The 24,743-nt window shown below is 38.0% G+C and overlaps 2 protein-coding genes across 5 annotated transcripts in view; one reads left to right on the forward strand and one right to left on the reverse strand.

Moving 5' to 3' along the window:
* Window positions 1–24,743, forward strand: part of mtor (mechanistic target of rapamycin kinase) — a 92,444-nt gene that overhangs the window by 39,114 nt on the left and 28,587 nt on the right. For all 4 annotated transcript variants that reach the window (XM_026925220.3, XM_053236008.1, XM_053236009.1 and 1 more), the window contains 4 exons: window positions 17,868–17,943; window positions 20,957–21,096; window positions 23,883–23,983; window positions 24,471–24,586. In XM_026925220.3, coding sequence (XP_026781021.1) covers window positions 17,868–17,943; window positions 20,957–21,096; window positions 23,883–23,983; window positions 24,471–24,586 — 433 coding nt within the window. The remainder of the gene's footprint in view (window positions 1–17,867; window positions 17,944–20,956; window positions 21,097–23,882; window positions 23,984–24,470; window positions 24,587–24,743) is intronic.
* angptl7 (angiopoietin-like 7) lies at window positions 63–3,313 on the reverse strand. The gene is made up of 5 exons (XM_026925221.3): window positions 2,684–3,313; window positions 1,434–1,534; window positions 1,152–1,346; window positions 861–1,056; window positions 63–758 (listed from the first exon to the last, which is right to left on the reverse strand). The coding sequence occupies exons 1-5, from the start codon at window positions 3,036–3,038 to the stop codon at window positions 589–591; spliced, it is 1,017 nt and encodes a 338-aa protein (XP_026781022.2). The 5' UTR covers window positions 3,039–3,313; the 3' UTR covers window positions 63–588.

Below are 24,743 nucleotides of genomic sequence, written 5' to 3' on the forward strand. Positions count from 1 at the left end.
AGTTCTGTCTTTGCTTCTGCATCTCGGTTGGTAATTTTTTATTTTTCTTTCAAGACTAGGTGAAATTGTAGTTCATTTTCAATATCACAATGACAAAATGAGAAACAGGATTTTTTAAAAATACAATTTAATTAACCATTCAGTTGTATATAGAACTGTACACATTTTACATTTTACACAATTCAGTGTAACCTATCAGTCAATTTACCAAAAGTAAATTTATTGTTAAAATTTATATAGAGTATCTATCAATTTTTTTTTTCCATTCTAAAATAAGACCTACTCCATTAAAGACATGACTTAATTTGCCTTCTTTATATAACATAAGCCAAGTATGAATCAAAATTCTTGCTCATTGATCAATAGGACAATCTAGGAAGAAAAGCTTAAAGAAAATAAAATATCTGAGATAAATATCAAAACAACAGCACTTTACAATCATACATCGCTCATCACACATTCAATCCAGAAACATTCTGTAAGAAAAATGCATAGAGATGGTTTTTACCCGGGTAAAGGCAGAAGGCATTAGTGTGTATTGCATAAGGTTTGCATGTGGTTATGGTAAGCAAGGTTAGTTAATATAACTTAAGGAGTGAAGTTCTGGGGTCGGATCTTCATCTCCACCCTTTTGAGGGAGTAGTTTGGTCCATGCCAGCCGTACCAAGTGATTCCATCCGTGTTCTTGGTGTGCATCCCATGGCGATAGAACACACCATTCAGATTTGAGTCCGTGCAGCAGTTGTACCAGTAGCCACCTGCAGAAATTGTATTGATTAAATTTAATATCAGTGGTAAAACAGAGGCCAGAAATGCTTAATTTTACCAGAAAACACACAGTCAGTCTCATGGTGTCTTACCTTTGCGAAGTTGGGCACAGTCGTCCACGCACTTGTCATTGTCCTTGTTCTTGGTGCTGAAGTTGGTGTTGTTATGGTAGCGGAGTGAGTCCCCAGCATTCCCGCTGTAGTTGGCAATAAAGAGCTTGTAGCTGTTCAGCTCATTGCTCAACGTGAAGAAACCATACTGAGCATAGCGTGTTGCACCCTCCCAGTCCTGAAACAGGTGACCGATAACAGTAACATTAAGCATATTGCACATTATTAAACACTTAAGGTAAAATAAGCCACGCATTATTGCGACACTCTTACCTCCAGCTCTATGCGGAGCACTGTGGGCTGCCGGGTCAGGCGATAGATGTTCTCATTGCCAAGCCAGAAGTCCCCATTGATTGTACCAAAGCCATTCTTGTACTGCTTCCAATCCCTCTCGAAGCTGGTCAGACCTACTCTACGTCTCTGGATGACTGTCCATCCACCTCCATTTTTCTCCATATCACAGTACACCTGAACACAACAGTGACAAACAGTCAGTAATTAAAATGTGCCATTAAAAGTAACATGCTGTCAGATGAAGAGCTACTAATAACTTACCTCCAGTTCAGGTGTTCCCAGAAATTCATCTTTGGGCAATTTGTAAAGCCCAGAAATTCTGTAGTTCCTGTTGTACAGGGATGCGCAGTCATAGATTGCATCTAGGAGAGAATAAATCAAAGGGTTCAGTTATAACGTTTTGAATGGTTAAAAGAAATCATATGAGTTTAGATCTGATTCAATTCCTCATGGGGCTGTCTGGCTTTTATAACCTAATAGCACATTATTCATTAAACCTGAAGGTTGCAGCTTAGAAATTAACCCAGCCAGTTGAAGAGGAAAATTTACTGGGTCCACTTGGAGCCCTACAGTGGTTTGTGCTCTTGTGCTTTTTGAAACAGAGCCTGTATATTTTGCAGATTTCTAACAAGGCTCCACTGTGCTTACAGAACTAATGGGAGAAAAGAACTATAGCTAAGTGCCAACTAACTGGGTATAATAGTGTAGGTTTACAGCACGGTTATGCTTAAGGTCTGCCTCTGGTTTGAAAGATTAATGGTGTGGCAGAGACTGAACATCATTTATGAGGCACATTTTTGATGGACCAGACAGTTTTTTTTTTTTTATTGGCATTCTTGTGAGTCAGAGGTTACAGACACAAATTATGAGCTATTTCATGGTCAAATCTGAGCACGCAAATGTGATTGAACAATGTCATTACTCCTTGTTTCAAAATATCGAGATCCTAATCTTATAAATCTTAAGATCCTAAATTACAGATTTGTTTAGTGGTTGTGAATCTTGTTTGTCATCTTATGATTCTTTGACTTAATAATTGGACATCAGACTATAAAGGAGTTCCAGACTGCAAATATGAAGAATATAATGTAAATGCCCTTTCTTTTTTTTTTAATAGTTAACTCAAACATGTTTGTGGATACAGAAGATAGTGTCTGTATTATATCCAGTGGTCTGTAATTGCTTTTATATAATGTTAGAACCTTTTTTTTTATTATTTTGTTTTTAATGAAAACCTGTGAAGCTTCCAAATAAGCATTTTTCCCATTTCGACCTATAGACTCAATTGATCCTGTAACTTTTTAAGTCACCTTGACTAAACTTTGAGGTGGATTATGTTTCTCCCTATAACTGAAGAGGTCAAGCAGTAGCAAATGTCATGCATATGTGATCCCTGACCCTGGAAAGTCTGGGCAACCCTAGGACATATTTATCCACTAGAAGAACATACGCTGATAAACCATTCATTGAATACTTATATAAAATAAGTATTTTCTCAGTATTTTCCTTACCTAAGGTAGTTTGTGGGGCACCCTGCATGGCTTGAAACTGCATAATGTCCACGCGGTTGTTGATCTCTGAATACTTGCTTTCTGCTTCAATTACTCGGGCCTCCTGTTGCTGGTTCAGTTTTTCTAGCTCCATCACTTGCTTCACCAAGGTGATCCGATCTGCCTCCTGCTTCTTGCTCAGCTCCTCCAGCAAGCTGGTGAGGTTGGCCACCTGCACCTTCAAGGCTCGCACATCGTCGCAGCACTGCGTCTTTGTCGCTTTTGGTGGAGCCGCGTGCTTCTTTAATGGGTTCTGAGCCCATGTCAGGCCTAGCACCAAAAGAAAAAGGGCAGCTGAGATGACTGGTGTCCCCATTGTAGCTCTTCTAATGGACTCAGCTTAAGAAAGTGGTTTTGGTCTCTTGTAGCAATGATGGGAGTTGCTCCTGGTGGTGTCTCTCTTGTGGCTGGCAAGTGTCTAGGAGGTGAAGTGAAAACTCTGGTTACTGCTTCTGTCTTTTTCTCTTGCTCTATTTTTTGTCTCAGCTGTTCTTCTAGGGCCTTCGCTCTCTCCTCTAACTCAAGGTCTGCTGTGGCCACATCTTAAATATCTTTACATCTGTGCCCTCCCCTTTCGGTTAGGCTCACAGTCACTGACACCCCACCACTACCTACACCACCCCCTGGGCTTGATGCCTGTCCGCCCTCTCACCGCTCTCTCACTCTTACAGACACATGGTCACACACACACACACACACACACACACACACACACACACGGACACTCTCTGTCTCTTATTCAATTCTCTCTCCCTGTTTTCCACCCCCTCCTTCCTCTGGATGGTTCCACCCTGGTTCCAGCTTCAGCTTTCATCAGGTGTATTGTTTGCATGAACATTTAGTTGTACTTATTCAGAGCACCCAAAATAGGCATGAAAGAGTGTGCAATGAAAATTCTTTCTCAGTTCCACAGAGGTCACACTTCAGCATTCTGTTTTTAACAATTTAATCTTTAAAAGGGAGGTTGTCTTTTATTTAACACCCGTATTATAAAGAGAGAAACAGTCTGTAACTGTTCACAAAAAGTTCTTCATTACTGCAGTTATATCTTGCAAGTAGAAGTTTTATTCCTCCACTCAGGAAAGTACTGTATATTAGATTTAGCTGTACACCTCAATATATACAACTGGAAAACATTTTTGCTTAAAAACATGAGCTGGCAACTATATTTCGTTTGGGGTTCTATCCTGTGTGGCAGAGTTATAGTGGGCTATAACTGAATTAAAACTAGGTGCAGAACATTCCAGTGACATCACTGCTTTCTGTACCTCCTGAGTGTTATGTATCACATATAGTGCAGACAACAAAAGAAAACAGATGTGAGCTAGGTAGCCGGCTCCAGAAAACTGCTTAAGGGTGATAGATGCTCTAATAATAGTAATGATAATAACTCACTTGCAGGAAAATCACAGTGTCCAAAGAGGGAAGCAGAATAGCTTAGCAGGGACGTGTGTGTGCATGCGGGCAAATGAATGCTAAGGTGTCTGGGGCAGGAAACACCCGCCCTAAGGTCTTACCCAAGTGTTTTATTATTGGTGTCTAGAAAGTCTAAGCTGCCCTGTTCAATATCCTACATCTGTGAACAATCTTTGTCGTTGCTTGGTTTCTTTGTTTCTCACTTGCAACTCAACTATACCTTTTTACGTTTTAAACCAATATTGACTGATATTTTCAGCTGAGACAAGAATGAAGATGAGACTGTAATTGTGCAATTATCTGATAAGAAAAGAGCATGAATAGAAATATTTTAAAATGAATAGAAATATATGCTTTAGGGTTTTTTCCATTGTGCATTTAAGTCTAGTAAGCAAAATTTTCTTTCAGGGAAGATATCCCTAAAAACATATATGATGACTTTATTGCTGGAAATTGCCAGTAATATGATAATCTCTCCTGCAGTGATGATCAGATCGCTAGCAGATTCACTTTACCAGGTATCCGTCTCCACATTTTCTCATTAAAGGTCTGTAGTCTATATGTGTAGGCTGTCTACACGCTATCTGTCATCATTCTATATTGAGTTGGAAATTGATTAGTGCACCCAAGTTACTATCTTTACCAAGCAATCTTGGTATGTAAATATGAAGACCGGATCCTTAATTTTGGACAGCTTTCTGAGGGAATATACTCATGGGAATATACTAATACTGTCCACATGTGTAGACTATGATTGTGTGGTTCGATATTTTTTTGTGGTGGTAATGAAAGAGTACTGGGCGTATGGGTGTTACTTCATGTGATCCATCCTCTCTCTTTCTCTCTCTCTCTCTCTCTCTCTATATATATATATTTATATATATATATATATATATATATATATATATATATATATATATATACATATATTCTTATGGTGTATGTTGTCTCCATGGCTGTTTGTAGTTTGTAGTTCAAGTGGGCCACTTGAACATTTCACTACTGAGTTTGAAGTGGCTGGGATGAAAATCGGCACCTCCAAGTTCAAGGTCATGGTTTTTTCATGGAAAATAGTGAGGGGAAAGACCTTGCCCCTGTTGTATGAATTTAAATACCTTGGAATCTTATTCATGAGTGATTACAGCAGAGAGCTTGAACTTGACAAATGGATCTGGTCAGTGGCAGCAGTGCTACATTTATTGTACTGATCTGTGGTATTGAAGCAAGAGCTCAAGTTTTCCAACCTTTCTCTGTTTGGCTCTCTCTGGCAGTCTACGTCTTTATTCTCTGATATGATCATGAATTCTGTGTAGTGACTAAAAGAATAAGGTTGCAAGTACAGGCGGCAGACGCGAGGCTCTGCTGCAGGTTTGCTGGATCTTTTGATAGGCTGGCGAGCCTGGCAGTATTGGATAGCCTCAGAGTAAAGATGTTGCTTTTCTGAATTGAGAGATGCTTGCTGAAGTAAGGCTGAGCTTCTCCACTGATGGCGTTTTTGTCTTTTTGATTGGATTGGTCAAGCTTTTGAATCTAACAACTGGATAGCATCTGTATAGCTGCAGCATACTGGCAGTAATATTAATTCAAATCATTTACATCTGGTCAGAATGTTGATGAAGTCATCCCAAGTTTTGTAATCACAACAGCATGGTTCCTTCTCTCTGTATTCAGGATATTTTCTTTTTTGAGGAATCTTTCTTTTTTTTTTCCGTTTGGTAATAGTCATATCATGACTCATGAGTAATTGTGTAGCAGTATTCTGCTTGGAAATATTATTGTATGTTATGCCAGTGCCACAGTGTTCTTGACCTAGATGTTGATCACTCATGTCTGTTATGTCATTTATTGTCTACCTTCTTGACTGTAATTTTTTGACTTGTATCATTGTATCTCAACTCTAACCTTTGGGCCTCAGTGTGTACCAACTTAATATCATTGTTTCGTGCCATATTGTTGTATATCCCAGTTTCTGATTCATGCTTGAACTTTTTAGTTCTTACTATCTTTTCTCTAGGGGATCATTACAGTTTATGTTTCAATGTGCCTCATTAAGTTATGAAAACATCTGAGCACCTTTAGCACCAGTCAGACATGACATCTGTTGCTGCATGCCATTTTCACCTTTATATGTCATCTCCTGAGTAAAATCAATCAGATCATGTCTACATCCAGAGGCAAGCACGCTTTTTTTTTTTTTTTTGCATATAGGATCTGGAAAATAGCTATGCCCCCTGGGCCACACAGTAAATGTAAATATATTCTTGCCATGTGGGGAAAAATAACACCTTAAGGAAAGGTGTATAAAATACTGGCCTGTTAAGCCTAAATTTTTAGGGCTGCAGTTTAAAAAACCCTAAATGACTAATGGTGAGTCCCTGAGTGAGTTGCTGTGAAAGATTGCTAAAATAGGAGCACTAAGAATTTAATAATGGCAAAGCACAATGATATAGGTCCTCAGCTAGTTGCACACTTATTCATTTATTCATTATCTATTTATTTCCTTAGAAAACCTGATTATATGATAGCTTTTCTCCCTGTGGCATTTGTGTTCACAACTGTTTCATGTTAGAAAAACCTCATGCCAGATGTCTCCTGTAAAAAAAAAAAAAAAAAAAAAAAAAATCAGTAAGGCTCATGGAATCAAAATATTCCTAACCAGAGCACTGTATGAGTGTGAACAGAGGGCCAAAACTGACACTCCCCGTTCAGACCATTCATGAGTTCAGTTAGGGGGGAAAAGAGAGTGAATGTCAAAGTATTTGTCTCCTCCTCCCACTGTTGGGATTCTATAATATTTATTAATATTACCATCTTTTTGCCTGAGGTTACTAAGGGAAAGTGTGCACTCTTTTATCTGAGGCCGTGAAAGAATGCAGTAAAAATGCTTTTCATGAGTTCATGGAATGTCTGGATGTGTTTTCATTTATTCCATTGCAAGCTGACCATGCTTCAGTCTTTTTTTTTTTTTTTTTTTTTTTTTTTTTTTGCGGGGGGGGGGGGTTGTTTGTAAACTTTACACGAAGAATGCAGACCATTTCAAAGTGGTAAAAATGGTTTAAAATGAGAACCAACCTCTCCAGAATATGACACAAATAAAGTCATTTTGTGTTCAGTGGTGATTCAGTCTGAAGCTGCTTTAAGGAGCTGATGTCAGAAATGTTGACCTTTACTTCCAGCAGATCACTGGGTTGTTTAATAGCCGTGGTGCCGAAGCTAGCCTGGCATTCATTTAGTAATAGTAATTTAGGCAATGTTGACAGAGGCCTACAATTTGGCTGTGTGGTCCCCATCTGGCTTAAAGACAAGTTGGATTTTCTTTCAACCACAGGGAACTTTATTCACTTGGGAGCCTTCTGTTTTCGCTGTAGACACGAAAGGCAATATTATGACACCCTGGACAGATCTGTACTTTTGTGGTGATTTTTCCGACTAAATTGGTAAAGATTCTGAATGATGTCACCTTTTACTTGAAGTGTCTGTAAGGACTGTGATCTTGTATTTCAATGCATAAAACCTAATTGGGCCATCTTACAGTAATATGGTTGTACATTTCAAAAGACATGACATGATCATGAGTTTCTCCTTCCTAAATTGTTGTAGATAATAAAATGACAGGACAAGAGCTAGAAGAGCTAAAAGGTGTAGTACACAAGTGTTGAAAATTGGTTTTGGAATGTCTTTGAGCAGCAGACTATTCAGTGCACTTTCATTCTTTTCTTGCATAAGTGTCATTCAAAAAGAAAACAAAAATCTGACTAAATGCTGTTGGCTTCTAGTTTTTACACTCGCTAGTCATTCTAATAGGAACACCTGCAACCCTGTCTCTAGAGTTTATAGAGAATGGGGCAAAAACCAAAAGACTTCCAGTGAGCAGCAGTTCTGCAAGACTGCAACAACGGCTTTTTGATGAGAGTGGTCAGAGGAGAATGGCTACAGTCTGGAAGGCTACAGTCTGAAACTGGGCGGTTGAAGATTAGAAAAATCACCACCTGGTCTTTTTCCAATCTTCAGGAATCTTCAGTCTAGTTTCAGTGAGGAAAAGAAGGAAACTACATATTAGGTACTAGATATGAATAATTTGGTTCAAAAAAATGTATTTTAAAAAGGACTGTTAAAGTTTGGTTCTTTTGAGCAAGATGTTTGGAGGAAAAATAAATCTACTGGAAGTGGAAATTGAAATGTTGCTGCACTGATGTTTGGATACTAGTTTTCATGACGTTTTGATTTGACATGATGGAAGTGCAAAACCTCTTTTATCTAAGCAGAAGGCGCCATGTGGTGCCGATTATGTGGGATGGACACCACTCAGGACCAGATTGTTGGTCAACCAGTGAATGTACAGAGCATTGGATATGAGGAGAAAACCAGACAAATCTTTCTTGAGACATTTCTCTCTCTGTTTATTTTGGTGTGTTTATTCACACACTGAAGCGAGTTTATTCACACACTGAATAGTGTGTTTTAAGTCACACACTGAATAGTGTGCGACAGCTGTCTCAATGGAATGGAGGGATTTGTGTAACATATCCATGTATTCAGACTGTTGAATATCAAAGCCTGTGTCTGTTTGCTGTCTTTTTGATGGAGATCGATTACATAAGGAACAGTGTAGTTTGCATTGTGTTGTTTTGTGGCTCAACATGTTTCACAACACTTTTCACTCCATTGTGGGTACTTTTTAGTTCCTGTTCTTTGGTGAACCCATGTAGAACAATGCGTTATAACAACTTCCTGGAAGGTTCTTTCAGAAGTTAGTAGTAGTACATAGCCACTGAATTACGAAAAGCACAAAGAAATTATTATTGTCTGATTTGACTACAAATCTGCGCTGCCTTTTTCCTGATAGAAATATTGCTCCCAACAATGCATTTTCCATTGTTTAGAAACCGTGTCTTTGTACGAATAATCTGTAATCCAAATAGGCTTGGACACGATAAACACAGATGGCTGTTAGTCTTGCAAATTCAGTTAATATGTGCAAAGCTGCCCCATCCAACATTTCTACATTGTTCCCTTTTTGTGCTCTTAACGAATAACCATTTTTGGAGGTTTTAGATTCTTGATTAACTTATAATTTCAGTGATTTATCTCAGCTCATTTTTTATAAATGTATTTGCTTTATATACTGTTAGTTCCAGTTAGCGATTCATTGCTGTGTTGTGAAGTCATAATGAAATGTACATATTAATATAAATTAATCCCAACTATGTTCTTGCTCACACAAGCATAGGAGCCAACTCGAGCCTCCATACTGAAAAGTGGAAGAAAGTTTTTCATCTTTTCTACCATCACTTCACACCATTATTGTCACACCATCACTATACATCTGCTCATAATTAAAATAATGTTTATTCCAGAGCTGGTGTTGACCTGTGAGTGGGAGTTCTGAGAAGCACTGTGTGGAGGAACGCTGTGCTGAGGAACGGTGTTGAAGTTTCAGGGTTAAACAAGAGCTATTCTTTTCATTTCTGGGTCTTTCCCATATCCCTTGGGAATGAGGTTACCACAGAAACCTCAGTGTTCAAGAATGAGTTTAAGATACCGCCTGATTTCAGAAAGGCTTTTTATTTTTCAGTACAAGTAAGAATATTGTACCATTTTTCAGTACAATCTGCGCTGATATAAATTCTTGTTGAATTCTGTATTGCAGTTTGATATGCTAGTAACAGTGTTAGTTTGAGACTGAGGAATTTTCAAATAATAAATTGAAATTAACACAGATATGAGTTTCGGTTATTCCTCAGTTTGAATTTAGTCTCAGTAGCAACTGTTTTCACAGCTGGTCTTCCCATCAGTTGGTGGTTGGGGTCACATAGGCTAGTGCAAGATGACCATGTTGCTTGACCAGTTTAATTGTAGTCTACAATTAGTAGTGAATCAACTAGCCACTAGCCACCCATTCCTGAGGTATGGAGGGTTTGTATATATACGGTAAGAGAAACTGCTTTGTCTATTCGCTACTGTTAGCCTCAAGTGATATGATAGTCGATTAAAACATTATTTAATTTTTTTTTCTTTTTCTGTCCACTTTGCACTCATATACAATTTCTTCTGTCGGAGACTATTAAGGCAACTTATCCCAATGCCCACCTCAGTGAGCTCCCATCAACATCTTTTCACAAAAGATGACCCAGCACATATGAAATCCCCAAAATGACGTTAATAGGCTATCTAAAAAAAAAAAAAGTCAAAAATATAACTGAATATTGATAATAGAGTGGATTAGAAAATGTAATTTTATTTCCTATAGTTTATTGTTTACTGTTCCCTTTTTCTTTTTAAAAAGGAGGCAACTGACCTTTACTATTTTATCTATTCTAGCATGCATTTAGTCTATTGCCTACTTTATTCACACATTTCCTAATCTCACTTATTTGATAATTAGAGGGCGTGTCTTATTCAGATAGTGTCTGATTAAGCATAACATTATTGTGCACAATAAGCACGAGGAATACTACCACCATTTCATAGCCATATTAAATGTCAGCTGGCTTGATGCATTTTAGGAAGGTTAGTTTAATAGCTGAGAGTCTTTTCATTGTCAGGAACACAAAACACTCTCACAAAACTACAAAAATCATAGAGCTGAGCATTTGTGTCTATCTGAAGTGCTTTATTAATCCATGGGATTACTAGAAATAACTTTATAATTGTTTGTACAAAATTGGTAATGTGGTGAAACAGAATAATGGCAGAATCTATTTTGCTCTGTGTTCGAATATTATGAAATTGCTAAGCAGGAATTAATAATGCACAATGCACTATAATGGGCTTTAGGTTGTGTAGCAGTTCTCTTCAGCACCCTGATTTAGCACAAATGATTATCTATAGATGAAGTAGTTATAAGAACTTCTTGCTAGTAATTCCCACAACATTAATAAAGCACTATACTTTTTACTGATGCAGATGCTCAGCTCTATAATTTTGTGTCTGCCGTGGTAATCTAAGCAGTGTGCTTTATTAATCGTTGACTAGTAATTCCACAGTAGGAATGGAACACTCATTAGTGCGAAACACAAGCATAAAAGTCAACTACCTTTTACCATTCCGGCCCTAAAACTGGTGAGGAAATGCAAAACTATTACGAGGGAACCTCATCGTATTGCACATGGAGTATTTCAGTAAAAATATCTTCCCAGCCTGTTCTTTTAGGGCTACAAAATAGAGGTTTGATTGTCCCATGACATTTGAGTTAGCTCATAAACATTTGAGGTGTCATTTAACATAATGGGGTCTTCTAGACCCTGTCAAATTCCTACCTAATAGACAGCAGCTTGCTGGCTAAAGACTACGTGGACGACACTCATATTTTGGATTGCTCTAGTCTATATTAACCATCACTATCAGATTGGACCTAATGCTGAATAGATTTCAGCATGCTCCTCTTTTCATATAATCAGTGAAGAGATGTTATATGAATAAAACACTAGGTAGACTAAAATGACTAACCATGTGCTGAAGTTGATGATATAGGAAAAGTGGCTCTATTGGATTTGGATCTGGTGCCTGGAGACGCCACTGAAGTATACTGAACTCGTTGTCATGTTCATGGTACCAGTTTAGGACTTGTGCTTTGTGGCATGGTGCATTGGCTTGGAGGAACTAGCCATTATTAGATGGTTAAATTGTGGGTAAATTGATAGATACTGTGCCAAGAAAACATTCCCCACACCATTACATTTCCCCCACCAGGCTGTTGACAGGAAATAATTAAACTTAATAGCATAAATTTATTTCACTGACTGTTTGAGACTTCAGCTATTTATTTATAACTCACTCTAAAATAAATTTTTGTATTCAGTTATATTTTTTGGCAAATCCGATAGCATATTACTGAATGAAGTTGTCGTTTTTGGGGATTGCATATTCACATACTTTTTCATGACCACTTTAGGTTTCCACACTGTTCAGATCTTTTCTATCAGCAGTACCTGACGGGAAACTTACGTGTGTGCACTAATCCAAGACAGCATACTTTAACAGATATCTATTCCTTGTTATTAAGATAAAGTTCCATTTTGGAAAGTCATTGATTGCAATTGGGCACTGTTTCCAGTTTTTTCCTAGCATGAGAACTTTTAAAAAATATAAGTTGTAATGTAGTTTTAACTTGGTCACTGAAAAGATGGGAACCAGTAGCCCTTTGGATTGCATAACTGGCAGTCTAACCTTATTTTCACAGGCAGACTGGAAACATGAGAACAGTCATTTTTTAAAGAAAGAATCATCCAGGAGACCATCTCCTGACCACAGGGTCAGATTATAATAAAAACACTCTGATAATATCATGCACACCTGCAGCCCTGTGTGTCTCACAATGCTCACCTGTGTCTTTGAGGGTAAAATGATTTCTTTATTCCAGCTTATTGAACCAAAAAATTAATCACTGTGAAAGTCAACAAACGAATGATAGAAACAAAATGGGGAAGGGATTATTATGTCAGGAATGTTGTGTTGCAAATCACGTCTGTTCTCTTTCATGATTCACTAAGCTATTCACCACCTTACTGTGGTCGGTCTGGACTAATCCATCTTCTGTAGAAAAAGCTTGTCACAAAGAGAAAATAATTACAGAAATAAAGTAATGAAAACAGTGTAATGGAATTTTATGTCTGTGTAATTTGCATGATGAGATGAGAGATCAGATGAGAACTAAGGACTGGTGAGTCATATCTTCCATCTGCTGGATAATAAGGTTTTGTTTTGGTGGCACGTGGAATAAACAGCCTTATCCCATTGCGAACATATGGTTGCATTTTCACCTCCTTCCTTGTTGAAATGACTTTTTTTAGTACTACAAAATACATTTACCAGCCACTACCAGCCGTATGGTTACACCATATTAATACCGGGTAGGACCCCTCTTTGCCCTCAGAACAGCCTCAATTGATGTGTTGGAAGTGTTGGAAATATTGCTTTGAGATTTTGGTTTGTGTTGACATGAGTGTAATCTCCTGTTCTACCCCATTTAAAATGTGCGCTCTATTGTATTCTGCTCTGGTCACTGGGGAGGCCACTGAAGTACGTTGAACTCATTGTCATGTTCATGGAACCAGTTTGAGATGACTTGTGCTTTGTGACATGGTGCGTTATCATGCTGGATGCCATTGTGAGATGGGTAAAGTGTGGCTGTAAAGGGATGCATATGGTCAGCAGCAATACTCAGATAGCCTACAGCATTCAGTCGAGGCTTAATTGGTATTAAGGGGCCCAGAGTTTGTGCCAAGAACACATTCCCCACACCATTACACCACCACAGGCTGAACTGTTGACATAAGGCAGATTGAGTCCATGGATTCATGCTGTTGATGCCAAGATCTGACCCTACCATCTGCAAGAAATCGAGACTCATCAGGCCAGGCTGCATTTTCCAGTCTTCATCTGCCCACTTTCGGTGAGTCTGTGCCCACTGCAGCCTCAGATTCCTGTTCTCAGCGGACAGGAGCAGAACATGATTTGGTTTTCTACTGTTGTAGTCCAGTGCCCTCATGGTTCAACATGTGGTGCGCTCTGAGATGCATTTCTGCTCACCATGGTTGAAAAGAGTGATTATTTTAGTTTCTGTAGCCTTCCTGTCAGCTTGAATCAGTCTGGCCATTCTTCTTTGACTGCTCATCAACAAGGCATTTCCAACTGGAATTTTCTTTTTCATTTTTAACTGTACTTTGCCAGAATGAGTCTATTAACCAGTCTACAATTCTACTATTAATCTACTCTTGACATTTCTGCTTCTCACTGGCCCAACACAAGCTCAAGCTGCCTTGTTACCCTCACACTAACATTCATCTGCTATTCTATTCTGGGCTCCTGAGCTTTGAGTAGGGGGTGTTGCCCACTTTCACCTAACCAGCATTTTAATATTTCCTTAGTCCTTGTGTTTCATGTCTGTATTACTAATCAAAGTTGGAATTTTGGGAAAAATAAGAAACAGTTTGGGGGGGAAAACCTTCTCTTCAAAAGTTCACATATATCCTTGCATTTGTCATAACTGATTGTAGTCTAGCTTTTCCTGAATTAGGTGGTATTATTCTTTTTCCCCATTTTCTGGTTATGGATCCAAAATGGTTATGGAAAATTGGCAAAAAATAATCCCTTTGTACCAAAGACTAAAAAAGTACAATACAGAAATGTACTGTGTAGCCTAAGGGTTTGCCTGATACCAGTTTTGTTTGCACTGTGTTGAGCTTTAAGAACAGTTGTGCTCAGTAAAAATTTGACTATTAGCATACCTGCATGAGCGTTCACTCAATGCCTCTTACCGTATTTGATTGAGTTGTCTCCAAGGGTAGCCATGATTGCTTGTCAAGATGATGTAGCCAACAAATCTTTCTACAGAGTCAGAAAGACACAGAGTCAGCTTCCTGCACTGAACTGCAACACAACTCCAGGGGCTATTCTCAGCAGGGTATTTTCCATCCCTGTCTGTCTTCACTTAGTCAATTGTCACTGTTTAGCCATTAGATTATCTAAATAGTTAAATTGTTACATCTGCTAGCACTGACTTTAACGGCCATTAGTGTGTAAACAGGTCCTATGTTATTGGCTTTAGCCTAATTGCCTGTATTGCACCCATAATGCAGACAGCCTAGATTCTTCTCCATATGGATTTGATTCTTGTTTTGGGAATTGGAAGGAAATGATAGTCATGGGAAGCCATTAGTCAGAAATCGAATTTAATGCTGCCGATGGATTCCTTATTCTTATCTATGGGTCATTAAATCTTCGTCTGAAATGTGTGTTGTTGTCGGTTGCAGTACTAGCTATTATATAAATGCCAGGTGATCTAACTGCAGGAAGTAATCAAACTGCATATTGTATTGTGGGTCACAAGGAAAAAGGAGACGTAAGGCAACAGAATCATTAGGTGGCTTACTACCATGGTTAGTCAATAGTCTTCTTGGTGTTATCTCTATTCAAGCCTGCACTGAATCCTAAAATTAATGATATGTCATAATATTGTCTGTTCATTCATAATGGAATATATATGTATTTGCTTGTATGACAAAGACATACATCAGTTAGAAAACCGATATTGGTTCACCAGTTTAAATAAATTAACAGTCTCCACTAAATTTTGAGCAAATAAACAATGTTTGAGTTACGTTAAAATGAATGCAGAGACTGATAAACAACAAAATGCACACCGGGTTTACAAAAATGCAGACAGGCAAACAAAATATTCCTTTTTCTAATTGTGCTAATTACTACTTGTCATGTCCAGTTGTTTTACCTCTCAAGACATTGACTTGCCCCTTTAAAGTTGCATGCCTATCTGTATGACTACAGCAGAGATGGTTCATTGGAAGCACGTCACTGGTGTTGCCCTGAGGTCAAAAGCAGGAAGGAGGCACCATTTGCAGTGTTCCAAGAATGAGAGACGTAATATCCCATGCAGGTTTGCTGCATAGATCATTGCACCAGCCATGTGCACCTCATTGGCACGTCATAGTTAGGTTTTATGGCAGGAATGTGCGAGAAATAGTAAATGAATCCTTTCTATACTCAGAGGGCCTATGTCACTGGGGATGGAATTTTTGCTGAAGCAGCACACTAGCTCTTTGTTTAGGACTTTTAAAGCCACAGTGCCAGGCTGGACTTGATTTATCATAAAACTCACAGACTTTCTGAGCACGTCATTCAAATGCCGTGAGTCATGTGCTTATTTATATTCAAAGAGTTGGTCTGTTCTTACTTCATTGAGTTTATATTCTTACTTTTCTAAACTGTGAAGTAGATTGTGATGAATGTTTTTCTAACACTAATGTATACTAATATAAAACTGCACATTCATGCAATTATCCAATCAGCCAGTCATTTGGCAGCAGGGCACTACATAAAATCATGCAGATGCAGGTCAAAAGCTTCAGTTAATGTTCACATTAAACATCAGACTGAGGTAAAAAAAAAAAAAAAAAAAGTGATCTCAGTGATTTTGACCGTGGCATAGCTGTTGTTGCCAGACAGGCTGGTTTGAGTATTTCAAAAACTCCTGGGATTTTCATACATAACAGCCTCTAGAGTTTACATCAAATGGTGTGAAAAACAAATACATCAAATGGCAGAAATACTTTCATCATGATAGACCGCAGAGGAGAATGGCTAGACTGGTTCAAGCTAGATCTCTACAGTAACTCAAATAACCACTCTTTACAACTGTGGTAAGGAGAAAAGCATCTCAAAGTGCAAAACGCATCGAACCTTGATGAGCTCCAACAGTAGAAGATCTTATCAGGGTCCACTCAGTGTCTGCCAAGAGCAGGGATCCGAGGCCACAGTGGGTACAGCTTTACCAAATGTGGCAGCTGAAAACTGGAAAAAGATCAGGTGATAGTTTTTCATTTAATACCCTTAGCCATTGACAGTTGAGAAATTGTCAAATGTGTTATCATGTATTTGAATTTTTAAAATTGTAAGTGCAATGTTATTAATTATTATACAATGGCGCTGTTAAATGCTCGATTCTGATTAGTCTGAGCACAGCTCAGGCAGTTCCGACTGGTTTATATTAATGTGTTTGTATTACAAGTAGACTTGTAAGATGCTCCTCATAAACAGATTTAAAAACATGTTTAATTGTTGATATGGTGAGGATTTTCCTGTGACATATTTGCCCATCAAATAATAATGTGTTTTACTAATCTTGAAACCTTTTAATGATTTTGGCCTCTCCACACCATATGAGGTTTTTTCCATTTTTATAATGTGCCTACTGCTGTCAAATTTCTCACCTCTTGTTCATGTACATTTTAAATTTATTAATTTGGAGGACACTTGCGTCCAAAGTGACCTACAGGTGATGCAAAGTCCTTTTCCAAGCGCAGATCTGAGCAGTTGAAGTTGAGGGGCCTTTCTCACGTTTTCGAGCAGTCCAAAGGTTTGATCTCAATGCCTACCAGTCACGAGCACCATGCAACCACTGCCTGTGTTCTGAAATAACCTTCAGATTTGTTAAATGCTGCTATTTTACAGAAGTACTGGCAAGTATGATATTTGCAATTGAGGAAAAGTACAGACTTCCATTACACATGAGTAGTTCCAGATGGAGAGACTTCAAATAGGTATTAGAAGGATCATAGACATGACAGAAAAATAGACGATGGTACTTTTATTCAATAAATCTGGCAGGCACTAGATTCACATTCTCATATCTTGTACAGGAAGACTGAAGAGAAAATTATTAGTTCCAGTAGAGATTTAAAAACATTGTCTTCATGTCCAATTTGACAAGTGTCAAATGGAAACATGGCTTTGTGCAATGTGTGTAGAAGTCTGTTACAAAGATAGATGGCATCTTTTACATCATCTTTAAAAGAACACTGTGCATTAGTATTTAAGCTGTTCAACAAAACTCCCAGTTTTGAGCTTGTGCATAGTATTAATAACAGACTTGAATTCTCCATAGTGGTATAATTCCATATTGGAGTCAGTCACTCCCACTCAGTACTACTATAATACATGCATAGCCACAGTTCCCTGTATCTACAGGCCAGGAGTTCCCTGAAATGATCCTTCACTGTACAGTGTCCTTTTTGCAGCATCTATTGCCATCACTCACATGTTAGAAGCGTTGTCTGGAACTCATACCTACCATACCGTGTGTTTTGATTGTTGTGTATGGGTGACCTCAGCTACCATCCATCACACAAAGCAGCTCCTCAGAGGCTTTTCGAAAGCGTTTCCAGACTGGAGTTACCCTGTGCTAAAGTACTTCTCTCTGTCTTTTTTACAGTATCAACAACAAGCTGCAGCAGCCAGAGGCCGCTTCAGGGGTCCTGGAATATGCTATGAAACATTTTGGTGAATTGGTGAGCAGCTCTTATCCCTTTTTTACTCCCATGTGTTTTTCACCAATCTCATTATCTAATTTTACAGTCTGAAACACTTGGTCTAATCAGTTTCTTTCCTCAGTAAATAAGAGTGAAAACTGTACACCAACTGAAATATGTTCTCCCAAATCCAAACCTAGTGAAGCCAATTTTTGTTTTAAGCCAATCTTCATCACATGTTCATATCAGAAGCGCATAAACAGTGGAGCAAAACATTTCAACCCAAGTCCTAGTAAATAGACTTTCCTAGCTATAGTCATAATCAGGATTGTTACCGTGAGTATAAATATCATTGCTGAGAAGTAATAAGATATTTGGACAAGAAGTAGATAATTACTAGGATTAATTTAATTCTTTCATATGATTCTTCAGCTATAACCCTGAAGCCAGAGCACTCAAACCTAAATCCCATGCTGACCACATGGACATGGTCCAGATAAAAAATTACATCCATAAACAAGGATGTTCCTAGGAAGACTGCAGATGCTTTTCCACATCTGTTGCATAGCCTAGTGGACAGGCTCTTTTTGTTAGACTTGATTGTACCTAATTGTTCCAAGATACAATTACATGACTCGTCTGATTTTCCTCTCTAGTCGCATCTTTGTGTGTCTTATGTGACGGTAACAAAGTGAGAACTGGTCCAAACAGCTGATAACAAGACAGACTTGTGTTCTTTGAGGCACAGGAACCATGATTAAATTTTTTTAGAATGTGGCATGTGTAAGGACATCAGAAGACAATAGTATAAAACAAGAATTGTTAACAGAGAATATTTTATCTTTATAGATTTCTTTATTGAGCGTATAGATTTGGCAGAACCTGTTTTAATAAGACTAGTTTCACATTTTTACAGAGAATCTCTTTTTCCTATTAGTTGTCTTGGCAGCCCAGTCCATCTTTGTTATTTTTCTTATAGAGAACAGACTAGAGTCTGGTAAAGAGCAGGAATGGAAGAAAATGGAATTGGCTAGGGGAATGTGACAGCTAAAGTAGACTGTTTGATCTAAGTGCCTCAAATGTGACTTTCTGTAAAATATTGAAATGGACATTTTCATGGGGCGGTGCATGATGAACAGTTAGCTGGAGACCCCATCACACCAAATGTTCACTTTTCTTCTGGAGTTTTCTTTATAATATTCAGACTAAAGCAAGTTGCATGAAAATAGCATTTCACATCAGGCTGGTTTCCTGGGAGCCTGAGAATGCAGTATTATAGTTGAAAGTGCTGAAATTGTATAAACTGACATGTAGGTTGTTTTATGGGGTCATGGTGTCATAAGTTTTACTTCGATACTAATACCAGGTATAGTGTCTACAGACTGTCCACAAAAAGTCACTGAGCGCCCTTAATTTAGATAGTTGTACTAAATTCACGCGTCACGGTTCTTTATTTGTCACATACATATTACATACATGTGATGTAATGTAGCGAAATGTTTTTCCTTAGTGCCTCATCCCATGGTGCAACAATGATACATAATAATAATAATAAAAAGAATATAATAAAATAAAAACTGGTAGACTATTATGTAAAAAGGTTTAGCAGCCTTTAGAGGAATGAAATGTAGAATATGAATATGTGTAAATAGAATATGTTAGAAAACAAAAAAACAGATATACAGAGCTGTAGTGTGCAAAAAATTTTAAATAAATTACATCCTCCTTATTATGAATTCAAAGCTCTTTATAAGTGAAATTAAACACATGTAACTAATAATTCAGATTGTTTCATTTAGTTTGCTTTGAAGCGAAGTGTTAGAGCTGCAATGCACTGACCAGTCGGGACTCTGGACACAAGTTGTGGTCTGAGCATTAGTGCCATAAGTTACACACAAAAACATGTACAAAAATGTTACAGTGATTATCGAATGTTATAGAATCGGCCCATTTACATGGTTTGAACATCGATACTTACTGCAACCCTAGTGTGCTGAATTAAATACTTTGAAAAAAGAACCTTTTTTTTTACACTCAGTGGTACATAAGGTCAGTCTTCAGGAATTCCTTATTCTTATTTGATGGAAAGCACACATGCCTTCAGAGAAAATGATTTGTTTTAAGTATCAAATGAAATAAATTATTATATATAAAATAAAGCAGCCAATGAAAAATTAAATCAAATCATAATTTGCCTTTGGGTTTAAAACTGCATAAACTCTCATGCAGTTTTGTAAGGAAATTGGCTGGTAAGAGGGGATCTCACTACAGTTCTCCTGTATCTGTTTATAAAATCCCAGACAGCCTCAATGATATTTTTATCAGAAATGTGGTCTCTTACTTAGTATGAACCATTACTTAATAAAAAGTTCTCTGTAACACTGATTTTTTTTTTTTTTTTTTTAAATTAAGTTTGGAAATCTTTTTTTTTTCTAGTGACACGCTAATGCAGTAGGCATTAAATAGAAAACAGACTTTTTTTTTTTTTTTAAATTTAAACTTGTTTCAACTGTTGTTTGGATACGTGAGTGTGTGTGTGTGTGTGTGTTTATTTTGTCTGGACTGGCCTATTGACACCATTGCAAAACCAAAATGGCAGGCTTGATACTTTCTAACTGAAGACCTCCCAGTGAGAGTTCATCTGCTTTTCTTTGAGAAAATAACAAGAGACTCGTTACGTCAGACTTCAGGTTGATTTACGTATTGACGCATCTGCTGTGTTGAGTAGCTGTAGAGGGCTCAAAAAGAGAACCATTATGTACTCTTAATATTGCCTGCGTAGAAAAAAAGTTTACAAATCACAAAAAAAGCCTTTTCTACACCCCATTCACTATTCATTCATAATTTTTATTATGCTTTGTAATTTAGTTGTTTCACCTTAAATGAAATGGAGAAATGGAGAACATATTCTTAAATAAATTGCTTCATTTATTCATTGAATGCTATATTTTTTTCTTTTAATAAATCAGTGAACCATAGAATCAGTGTTGGAAGTTTAGTCAAAAATTTGTTACTTTTGTATGTACCTCTTGCATTTTTTCCCGTTTTATAGGAGATTCAGGCCACCTGGTATGAGAAACTGCACGAGTGGGAAGATGCTCTGGTAGCCTATGATAAGAAGATCGACATGAATAAAGGGGACCCGGAGCTTATTCTGGGCCGCATGCGCTGTTTAGAGGCACTGGGAGAATGGTGAGTCCAAAGGCCTTTACAGGCACAGGCTGTTTGAATTGTTGTTTTTTTTTTAATTATGAAGAAGAACGCAGTCGGAGCAGTTGACACATTTTCTCACAATGAGTTTCTTGGTTTGAAAAGTACGTTTTGGGAAATATTACACTTTCCCCCCTTAAAGCCTTCTTCGTCAAAAAGTCTTTCATAGTTCCCCTTCATTTGAGTACGGTCAAATCCTGTTTGATTACCATTATTAGAAATGGCATTAAATAAATAGAAATGTGAATCTAATATTCCCAGGAGAAGGGTGTGAACCTGAGTTTTGACTGGCCACACTTTGTCTGTGCTTACCGAGTCCCTAATATATCTGATGGAATCTGACAGAGCCACTGGGCAAGAAAAAAGGAAAATGCAGAGCATTTCCTGTAACAGGAACAGTGCACATTTGCCGGGAAGAGTAGCAGGACACTGTGTACGGTGGAGTCATAAGCTTGGATGCACTTTTCTTGTGCGCAGTGGCTGTGGAATCATTTTGAGAAACGTGCCTCAGAGTGGTATGCTGAATGAGTACAGATGAGTATGAAGCTTATAGAATGAGTACACCTCACAAGCCAATTATCTGAGGAAATGATTAGTCTAATTTATAAATAATGTCCAGCTTCTTAACTAAGGAATAAAACACAACGGGGCATGCTGTTATAAGGAAATAATCATGAGTTTCCTGCCCAAAGGTGGCCATTTTCCAATAGTTTTTTATTCCTCTTATACCACAAAAATTGCCAACATTTACATTTTTTTTATTTATTAAAGAGTGAGATGTACTTTTTATCTGTTTATAGTTGCATTTACTATTGTGGATTATCCCTGAAACAAGTTTGCTCCTGTTATCATTTACACTATACAGTGAATATAAAAAGTCTAGGATTTGGGATCTAAAAAAATTAAACCAAGATAAATCATGTAAGCTCTTTTTAATGTGATAGAGCAGCCAACAAAATTCAAGTGAAAAACAAATAGAAACATTTAGGGGTAGAAAAAGAAAAAGAAAAAACTTACAATAGTCTGGTTGAATAAGTGTACACACACCTTAACTAATATTTTGTTAAAGCACATTTTGCTTGTAATACAGCACTCAGTCTTTTTGGGTAAGAGTCTACCAAAAGAGCACATCTTTATTTTGGCAATTTTATTCCACTTTTCCTTGCAAAAATGCTCCAGATCCATCAATTTCGAAGGGATCTTTTGTGTACAGCCCCTTTCAAGTCATTCCACAGTTGTTCAATAGGATTAAATCTGGGCTCTGACTCGGCCATTCCAAGACGTTGATCTTCTCCTTCTGAAACCTTTGTTGACTTGCATTTGTGCTTTGGGTCATTATTGTGCTGGAAGGTTAATTTTTCTTCATCTTCAGCTGTCTAAGCCCTGCAGGTTTTGTGCCAAAATAGATTGATATTTGGGGTATCCATGATTCCTCTATCTTGACTAGAGCCCGAGTCCCAGCTGAAGAGCACCAACCCCATAGCATGATGCTGCCACCACCCTGTTTCACCATGGGTATGGGGTTCTTTAGGTGATAAGCTGTCTTGTTTTTATACCCAAAATGTTGTACCTTGGTCTCATCAGACCATAACACAGTTTTGCTACAAGGCTACTGTCATAGAAAATGAATCACCACCAGCTTCTTTTTTTTTAGATGGTGGAGAAACTTTACTGCTATGTATTTCATGTACGGCTTAGAAATGTAGTACAGAAGCTGTTTTCTAGGCTGTAATCCAAAACCACATTAATTCAAAACTAACGTACGTTATAAGGTGCGCATAAATAAAACCCATATTCCGAGTGTTGAGGTCTGATTTAATAGGGATAAATAAGTCCACAAGTCTTGTATTTTTGACTTTACACTTTATTGCCGCAAGATTTCATTCTCATGAGTGATTTTGTTTCACAAGATGGTAACCTAGCTCCTCTGACTGTTCTCCCTGTGTATGTGTGTGTATGACTGTGTGTGTTAGACAGACAGATACATAGCATAAGCTCCTAATATTATTATAGCTCATATAATAAGTCCTCTAGTCAGCTGGGAAAGCATTTAATTCCCCCTAACCCATAAAAGCTGTCTAAGTACCAACACGCACTGCTAATCTTGGGACCCTATCTGTGCGGTGACCCTTTTTTGCCCCCCTACACCACCCCCTTTCCCCATGACAAGCACAGTCTTTCAAGACTACAAATTCTTCAGACAGAGCTCTGGAAAAGCCCACGTCAAGCTCAGGCCTCTGAGGGCCTATTTGTTTCACAGCTTCATGCCTCCTGGTTGTGACATGATGTCATGGTGTTCTCTGGTCTATCACAGCCGTATTAGCACGAATCAGTGAAAGTCATTGATTTTATGGTGGAAGAAAAGTAAAACACAGACAAATGCTTGACCTTCCCTGTCTGTCCTGTCTCTTTGGTTGATTTTTCTTACAGCAGCAGGTCAAATGTGGCTCAATGGTGGATGAAGTATTAAAGTCTATTCATTCAGAACTTGGAATATTACATTGCTCATTCTAAATACAAACGAAAAATAACGTGGCAAGTTATCAGATTATTTTCTGTTTTCCTCCCATTATAAGTTGCTTATTATCACTGTGTTTTCTTGCACAGCTGTGCTACTGCAGGTCTAACTCTATCCTGGATTTTTAATGAATAAGAAGGAAATGCTGTTTGCAGACTAGGTAATGGTGCCTTACCTAACCCTAATGGTCTGTCTGTCTGTCTCTCTCTCTCTCTCTCTTTCTCTCTTTCTCTCTTTCTCTCTCTCTCAGGGGTCAACTACACCAGCAGTGTTGTGAGGAATGGACTCTGGTTAGTGAGGAGACACAGGCCAAGATGGCACGCATGGCAGCTGCTGCAGCCTGGGGCCTGGGTAAAGAAACAGACACACACTTCATTTTCTTATTCCAAAACTTAGATTTTGTCTGAACACCCTGTTATAATAAGCATTTATTCATATACCATTTGGACTGGGCAGTAGCACAGTGTAATCAGATATCAGCAATGGCTAACACATAATCTGCACCAATCCTTGACAGATGATAATAGACAGCTTGTGAGATAGGCTAGTATTGTTCAAAATAATAGTTACATTATAAATGTATTTATCCTGCAGTTAAAAAAGTAACCGAAACTTTTCTGGATTATGCATTTAGTGAGTGGTGTAGGGTCCAAATAAATTTGCAGCAAGTAGCATAAATAAACTTAGAAGTGGTTATGTATGAAAAGTTAAAATTGTAGACTACATTATAAAACATTTATTTATGACAACTATGCTGTAAACAGTCTTGCTTGTAAGGGGGCATAATTACATAATGGATTATTACAATATTTAACATGTCTGTTTGTGTGTATTAAAGGACACTGGGATAGTATGGAGGAGTACACCTGTATGATTCCTAGAGATACCCACGATGGTGCCTTTTACAGGGCTGTGCTTGCTTTGCACCAGGACCTCTTCTCACTGGCCCAACAAGTGAGTGACAGTTCTTACCTTCAGCGTACAGTATTTTATAGTATATACACTCACCAGCCACTTCAGTAGAAACACCTGTAGCCCTCAGTGACTTTGACCTTGGCATGGTTATTGGGGCCAGATGGGCTGGTTTGAGTATTTCAGAAACTGCTGATCT

This window comes from Pangasianodon hypophthalmus, chromosome 8 (genome assembly GCF_027358585.1).
Source record: "Pangasianodon hypophthalmus isolate fPanHyp1 chromosome 8, fPanHyp1.pri, whole genome shotgun sequence".
Taxonomy (NCBI): Eukaryota; Metazoa; Chordata; class Actinopteri; order Siluriformes; family Pangasiidae; genus Pangasianodon; species Pangasianodon hypophthalmus.